The sequence below is a fragment of the Drosophila ananassae genome, chromosome XL, assembly GCF_017639315.1.
Source record: "Drosophila ananassae strain 14024-0371.13 chromosome XL, ASM1763931v2, whole genome shotgun sequence".
In the NCBI taxonomy this organism is placed as follows: domain Eukaryota; kingdom Metazoa; phylum Arthropoda; class Insecta; order Diptera; family Drosophilidae; genus Drosophila; species Drosophila ananassae.
The window spans coordinates 14,548,040-14,556,118 of NC_057931.1; the positions used below are offsets into that span (position 1 = coordinate 14,548,040).

The 8,079-nt window shown below is 48.4% G+C and overlaps 1 protein-coding gene across 2 annotated transcripts; it reads left to right on the forward strand.

Annotated features, from left to right (window-relative positions):
- The first annotated feature begins 2 nt into the window (after nt 1–2).
- LOC6503195 (5'-3' exoribonuclease 1) lies at nt 3–7,665 on the forward strand. Of its 2 annotated transcripts, none has more exons than XM_001963584.4 (12): nt 3–732; nt 804–1,898; nt 1,962–2,270; nt 3,025–3,489; nt 3,553–3,821; nt 3,885–4,204; nt 4,536–5,429; nt 5,492–6,204; nt 6,263–6,757; nt 6,913–7,023; nt 7,076–7,156; nt 7,221–7,665. In XM_001963584.4, the coding sequence occupies exons 1-12, from the start codon at nt 658–660 to the stop codon at nt 7,290–7,292; spliced, it is 4,899 nt and encodes a 1,632-aa protein (XP_001963620.2). In that variant the 5' UTR covers nt 3–657; the 3' UTR covers nt 7,293–7,665. The 2 variants fall into 2 exon arrangements, with proteins under 2 accessions (XP_001963620.2, XP_032311791.1); XM_032455900.2 differs by having other exon boundaries at nt 7,079–7,156.
- Nucleotides 7,666–8,079: the final 414 nt, after the last annotated feature.

The window sequence follows — 8,079 nt, forward strand, 5'->3', positions numbered from 1 at the left end:
ATTTTTCGAGTTGCCTAAATACAGTAGAACTCCAATTATCCGAACTCCGACTATCCGAATCGCCGATTATCCGAATCACAAGTCTTGACTTGACTTGCCTTAACTTGCCGTTGTGCCTACACTGACTTCCCCCCGCGATTGTTTGTTTTGATTAAAAAGTGTGATATTCACTTGCTCGAGGACGCTACTCTTTCGCTATGGCTTACTTTTGTTTGTGCGTGTACAATACTGTATTGTTTATATACCATGGCTTCGAAAAGAAAACGAAAATCCGATTATCCGAATATTTGATTATCCGAATGGGTCCCGGTCCCCTTTAATTCGGATAATTGGAGTTCTACTGTATTTTAAAATTGTGTTCCTATATAAATTTGAAATCCGGTAGGTCTCATTTCCCAAACGCAATTATGGTACGAGTAAACTCAAAACAATAAACATTTCCAAGTTCTGGAGAGTCACTAGCCCTGGTCGATACGCGAATGTATCGATGCAACGGCCAGGGCAGCAGCTACCTGTGAAGTGCGACCCTGGCACTACTTTAAAAATTTTCTGTGACCCAAGGACGCGTCGTGCTGTGCTGTTCCCGAAAAAATCCATCTGCAAAGAGCACAAGGCTGCCAATCCTAATCCCTAGAGCGAGAGCCAATAACCAGCGAAATGGGAGTCCCGAAGTTCTTCAGATACATCAGCGAGCGGTACCCGTGCCTCAGTGAGCTGGCGCGGGAGCACAGCGTAAGTCGCTCAAGATAAACCAAGAGTCATGATCATCTAATCTCTTTGTTTACCCCCGACCTGGGCCTTAGATTCCCGAGTTCGATAATCTCTACCTCGACATGAACGGAATCGTGCACAACTGCTCACATCCTGATGACAGTAACATTCACTTCCATTTGGAGGAGGCACAAATCTTTCAGGACATTTTCAACTATGTTGATAAGTTGTTCTACCTGATCAAGCCGCAGCGTCTTTTCTTTCTGGCTGTCGACGGAGTGGCTCCGCGGGCCAAGATGAACCAGCAGCGCAGCCGGCGATTTAGATCGTCCCGAGAGGCGGAGCAAATGGAGTCGAAGGCGTTGCAGAGGGGCGAGCGGCGTGAACACGAGCGCTTCGACAGCAATTGCATCACGCCGGGCACGGAGTTCATGCAGCGCTTGCAGGTGAGGCTGCGCGCCTTTTTGCAAACAAAAATCTCGACGGATCCGCTATGGCAGCGATGCAGCGTGATCCTTAGTGGCCAAGAAACACCTGGTGAAGGCGAGCACAAGATAATGGACTATATTCGGTTCATGAAGGCCCAGCCCGACTTTGATCCCAATACGCGCCACTGCCTGTACGGACTGGATGCGGACCTGATCATACTGGGGCTCTGTACCCATGAACTGCATTTTGTTGTGCTTCGCGAGGAAGTTAAGTTCGGTCGAAATGTGAAGCGCACGTCCGTGGAGGAAACGCGCTTCTTTCTGCTTCATCTCGGACTATTGCGGGAATATCTCGAACTGGAGTTCGACGATCTCAACACGGACGAGCACAAGCTGGACGTGGCGCAACTCATCGATGATTGGGTGCTGATGGGCTTCATGGTCGGCAACGACTTCATCCCCCACCTGCCCTGCTTGCACATTTCCTCCAACGCGCTGCCCCTTCTATACAGCACCTACATTAAAATCTACCCGAAGCTGGGTGGCAACATCAACGAGAACGGAAAGCTCAACTTGCAGCGCCTGCAAGTCTTTTTGACAGCTCTCACCGAGGTCGAGCTGGAGCAGTTCAAGGAGCACGCCGACGATCTCAAGTACATGAACGCCAAGACGGAGGCTTTCGACGTCGACGTGTCGGAAATAACCGGCACCGAGAGTTACGACTCTGACCTGGCAGCTTTGATTGACAACAGCATGAAGGTAGGTACCGGCCAGCGAGTCCATCAGTCCCCAATCATCCTGTTTTTTTTTTATCGGTTGCAGTTGTACGAGGGCGACAGTGATGAGGACTTGTGTGACGAGGCGGCGAGCCTAATGCACGAGTTCCAGAACTACAAGCGAAACTACTACTGCACCAAGTTCAAAAGCGATTCGCCCGACCAGCTGATCGAAGAGCTCAGCTACCACTACGTTACTGCGCTGCAGTGGATCCTGGACTACTACTACCGCGGCGTACAGTCCTGGGACTGGTACTACCCCTTCCACTATGCACCTTTCATCAGCGACATTCGTAATGTGGAGAAAGTCAAAGTGAACTTCCATCTGGGCGAGCCCTTCTTCCCGTTTCAGCAGGTAAGGTGCATCTATGCCGAGGATATGTATGTAGTCATAGGCGTGTAAAAGTTGGTGCATTTTTATGATAGTGACTTAGTTAGATGACTTAGATGAAATTGTGCCTTGATATATCTACGACAAAGATATTTTATTGTCTTAAAAAACAAAGCAATTGATCTGTTTCTGATGAATATGAAGCCTTTTCTAGTTTTAATTTAAGTAAATTAGTTCGTTTTTATTAAACTTTCTTGAAATCGACGGACATGAACCGAACGAAAATACGTTGCAACATTAAAAGACCAGTGATTAAGCTTTTTATAGTTTTCCCCCAATTCAAAAAAACAGTAGAAACAAATCGATTCTTACTATGTGACTAAACTAACTAAAAAGTTGAAAGGTTTCTATATTTTTCGATATTTGTATAAAAATATTCTTCCCATACTCTTATTATATATACTTTCCTGTTAGAAATAGTTATATTGGGAGCTGCCCGATTTTAATTAAAGAATTAAAGTTAATTTTTAAATAAAAGGACAGCATCTGGTATTTGGGTAAATTGAATCCTTCTACCAAATCAAGTATAAGGATTTTTAATGAACTTTTTTTCAAGATTTTCAATGGAGAAGAGCTTTTGGAATTTATTTGAAAAGTCGTAATTAATTTATGAAGTATTGTGTGCATTTTAGTCCTAAACCTGCCAATCCTTCGTCCATCCATATAAGATTTTGCAGATTGAACCTTATCATTTCGTAATTCCTAATTCATTACGCAGCTTCTCGCGGTGCTTCCGTCTGCAAGTTTCAAATTGATGCCCACGGCCTTCCACGACCTCATGCTGAATCCGGAGAGCCCTCTGGCTGAGTTTTTCCCAGTGGACTTTGAGAGCGACCTCAATGGCAAGAAGCACGATTGGGAGGCGGTCGTGCTGATCCCGTTCATCGACGAGAAGCGTCTGCTCAACGCCATGGTGCCGTGCGAGCTGCGCCTCTCGGAGGCGGAGAAGGAGCGAAACCGCCACGGACCGATGTACCAGTACGATTACACCCCGCAATCGCAGGGGCCGCTTGCACCCTTTCCGCCGCTGCGGGGGCTGGCGCACTTATACTGCACGGAAGTGTCCAGGTGGGCACGTGAGATAGCTCTCCACTTGCCGAACAGCGTGTGTGTGGAGTTGCCCAACTCGGCCCGTCATGTCTTTTACCCGGGATTCCCCACAATGCAGCATTTGCCGTTCGATGTGAGTATTTGAAGATCGGAAAGCAAACAACTGGCATTACCCTCTTCCGTGTTTCCCGCACAGTTTGAACTTCGGAACGACCGCGTAAAGGTCTTTGAGCAGGTTAGTCGCAACCAGAATATGGTGCTGAAGCCGCTAAAAGGTCCTCTGGCCGACACCCTGGAGGCGGTGGCCGGCAAGTTTCTGGAACAAGTGGTGCACATCGGATGGCCACATCTTATCAAGGCCAAGGTTGTGCGCGTAGCGACGCGAGACCAGAAAGTAGATAGCGAGGGCCTCACCGTAAACGACGCGCGACGCTTTGAATCGGAATGCAAGAGTCTGCAGGAACAGTGAGTGCTTGAGGGGCTACGCCTTCCCGGGTCGGTTTCTTAATCCATTTCATTCTCTCCCAGCTTTACTACGCGAATGGGCATCCAGTTTGCCAGCTACGAAGTGCTAGTGTACGTGCGTACCTACGCCGGAAGCTCCGTGGAGTTCGGCCCCAAGGGAGAGGTTTTCAATCGGGACGCATGGAGCAGCACAGTCACAGGATACCCTGCTCATGGCGTGGTTGCCGATCTTATTGTAAAGGAGAACATGCGTCAGCAGTTCCGGAACATGGAGGACCTCTTTCCTGTGGGCTGTCCGATATTCTTCATCGGCAATCCGTACTACGGAAGCGAGGGCACCGTTTTGGATCCGATGCTTGTTTACAACTGCGGCCGTATCCAGGGTATGTTATCGCTAAGCTCAGAAGCTTCAATCTCAGAAAACTGCAGTCAAACTTGCAGAAGTCTGAAAATGTTGAATGTTTTGTTGCTTTGACTGCCAGTGACTTTTTAAAAAATGAGCTTAGATCTTCTTCTGCTTCTAAAATAACCAAAGTACCACATAAATCACTTAATAAAAGCATTGACAAAAGAGTGACAAGAGTGGTTTCCAGTTGCTTTTCATCATACATGCAATTTGTTTCGATATTGTTGTCAATCATGAAAATTGCGAGAAAATCGCTGCACTTTAGACACCAGATTTGTTTTTAAATGCTGGGATTCTTCTTTTCACAGTCAACATACGAGTGCGGCCAGAGCCAGACCTAATGGCGGCGCGCCTCATGCAAGAGGAACGCGACAGGGACTTTATGAACACGTTCGAGGTCTGTCGCCAGCTGAACATAAACAATCGGGCGCTGGGCCGCCTCACTGGCTCCATGTGGGTGGTGCTGGGTCCTCGGCGCGAAAAAATGGAAAACGTGGCCAAACACAATATTGGTCTGCAGCTGAAGTTCCCGCGGCAGAACGAGGAACGCGCCGGATATTGCTGCCGCTCAGGCAACCAGTGGTTCTACTCTAGTTTGGCTCTGGAGGTGATGCGCGAATACTGCGACCGTTTCCCCGACGTGGTCGAATTCTTTGGCTCCAGCAATGAGCGCAGCGAGTACGTGTTCGAAGAGGACATCTATCCTGACACCGTGGGACAGGGCGACATGGATGTGTTGGCTACCTGGGTGCGCCAACAACCGCACATGAAGGTGGAGCGCGTCGGTTGCGGCTCCAAGACCGTCTGCCGGGAGACAGTCGAACTCCTATTAACCGCCGTCGACGAGCTACGCGCGCTGCCCGTCAAGGACGTCAAGCTGCAAGTCAAGCCGCATCTGCTCATAAAACCCAACGTCACTTTGCCCGATGTGTACCGCTCTCGTCGACCGGTGCGACTCTTTGACCGAGTCATTGTTGTCCGGACGATCTACATGGTGCCCGTCGGTATAAAGGGCACCGTGATTGGCGTGCACCCCATAACTGATCCAAATCCGGTGCGCCTCGAGTGCGTCCGCACGGTTGATACCTTCTGCGAAGTGCTATTCGACAAGGCAGTGCCTAACTTCAATGACATTCACGGCATTGCCGCCGACCGGGTCTACAAGGTGCCGGAAGGCGCCTTGGTCGTCATCTACACAAATGGTGAGTGGGTTGATATAGGACACCATAGCTGTACCTCGATAACTTTTATTTATGTTGAACAGATCAGGGACAGAAATACCAGGGCAGCGAACAAGCCACCCATCAGCACAGAGCCCAAGGGGAAAATGTCCGGATCGAGAAACGGGACCAGCAGAAAGCGAGCAGCAGCCGCTATGTCACGGCCGCAGGGTCGGATTTTAATCCAATTACGATGAAAACGAAGGTAGCCGAGGAGTTTCTCCGGCCCCAGGGCGATTCAAAAGCCAAGGCCACGTCGAGCAAGCCCCATGCCGAGAGTGCGGAGCAAGGAGGCAACTGGAGGCAGCATACCTACAACCAGCCGGGCAACCAGTCGGGCAAGCAGCATCCAGAGGCCGCGGAGCAGACCTCCAACTGGAGGCAGCGTGCCAATAACCAGCAAGGCAAATCGCAGGTCAAGCCTGCATCCTGGCGCCAATATCAAAGGCAGCAAGACGGCAGCTCAGGTGGTGCCGGCAAAGCCCGCACCGAGGCCCCAGTGGCCGTGGTTGAACCTGCCGCAAACACCACGCCGCAGGCCCAGACCCTGGCCCTTATGTCGATACTGGGCTTAAAACAGAGCTCAGATCAGTCGCAGAAGCAACCTCAGCAGTCTGTTTCCAAAGGCCCACAACAAGCGCCATTGCCACAAGCCGCACTGCCCCAATCTGCACTATCCCAAGGTCCACTGCCGCAGGCATCAATGCCGCAGGCACTAGTGCCACAGGCACCGCTGCCGCCAGCTGGAGAAATGCCAGTGAGTCTCTGAAGCATAATATTGGTTTGTTCAATCCTAGATAACTATTTCATTTCAGAACTTGCCGAAACCGCCGCTTTTCTGGCAGCAGGAAGCTCAAAAGCAGCAGCAGTCGCAGCAGGGGGAACGTATCCAAAACCAACAATGGTACCGAAGCAGTCAGCCAATTGATCTGGATGCGGCCCAGCTTGTCAAAGGAAATATACAGCCACCGCAGCCGCAGCCGCTACGGCTGCCAATTCAACCACCTCTAATCAGCGGCCTGCCGATGGGCTTCAACAACGGGAATCAATTACATGGCAGCAACTTTGCGGCACACAGTGTCTTCAACAACAACATGCGGCAGCCCCACATGGAACTACCCCGAAGCTACCAGCCACAATATCACCAGTATTCGCATTATCAGCAGCCGCCGCAGAACTACTCGCAGCTTCAAGAGATAAGCAACGTGGCACCTCGGTACTCCTCCATCCAGGACTTTGTTCCCATTCAGGCGTACCGTCCCAAACAATCGTCGCGTTCACAGCCCCAGAAGCGATCGGACTCTGAAGCGGTAAGCGAATGTAATATATAAGTTGAATGAATGCAGAGCCTCAAGATACGTAAGGAGGGCTAATGTATGTTAGTCCTTATTCATTTGTGTTATAACGATCCCTAAATTTCAAAGCTCTTAAATAATTGATCTCGTTTATGCCTGATTTCGTGCAGCAGCCAAAGGAGGGTGTGGAAAAAGTACAAATGGACGCAGGTCCAAGTCATCAAGATATACCAAGCAACGAAGAGACTGCTGCCGATTTGATGCAGACACTGAATATTCCGGTGAGCACTGGCACAAGCCAACAATGAACAGCTTTGACAGTTTCGTTTCCAGCAGTCCTCGACATCTCAGGGGGCTACTAGCGCCGACCCAACTGCCAGCACTGACGAAGGGACTGCATTGACTCCAAACCAGGTGCGTTATTTGAGTTTTGCGGTAACAATGTTCTGTTTAAACTTCTAACTTCATTCTTTCTTAGGCAATCAAGCCAAGGAAGCAGAAGGTCCCCCGCATTGGAGCCAAGTTTGACTTGGAGTACATAATGCATTAGGGTGGGCTTGAAGGTGGTGCCCTTAATAAACGACGACTGTTCCCATTAATTACACATTGTGAACAAGTATCTATTAATCTAGGGATTTCATTAAATTTAGTCAGTATCACCCACCTAAAAATGCTCAAAATTGTTTAAGTTTGACAGACCTTTATTTCCCCAAATGTATGCCCCCGATGACAACCTCGACTCGCTTTCCTTTCCATCCTGACTAGATTTAAACGAGAATGAATGCGAATATATGAATAATTCGTTATGTTAAAGATTTTTGAAACATGGAGTTACCACATTGGTGGGTAGATTACCTATATCCTATCCTGAGACTGAATTAATTGTTTATTTTATTTTAATAAACTCAATTTTTTTCTCAAAATGTCAAAGCCTTTTAATTGAAAAATACCATGTGAAATGGATGCTTTTACGAAAACCATCCTTTCGATATCCAAGGTCTGTATTTTGGGGCCAAAAAGAGTGAGAGGGCACACACGCAAGTGAAAGAGACACAACTAGTCAATCATTTATTCTGAAAAGTGGCCAAGAATTTTAAACTGCATATTTGAAAATCTTGAAATGGTTGTTTAATTCTAGGACACAGAACCGCAATAGGGCATTTTATCCCAATAAGTAAATAGTGCCATCGAAACTGCATTAACATTTTGCAAATATTGTGACATTGTCGGACAAATTCTGACAAATACACAAGGTGTTTTACATAAGCGATTTCTTCTTTCAGGATCATCAGAAATAGAAATAAACAAGAAAGGAAAGCTAACTTCAGGCGGAGCCG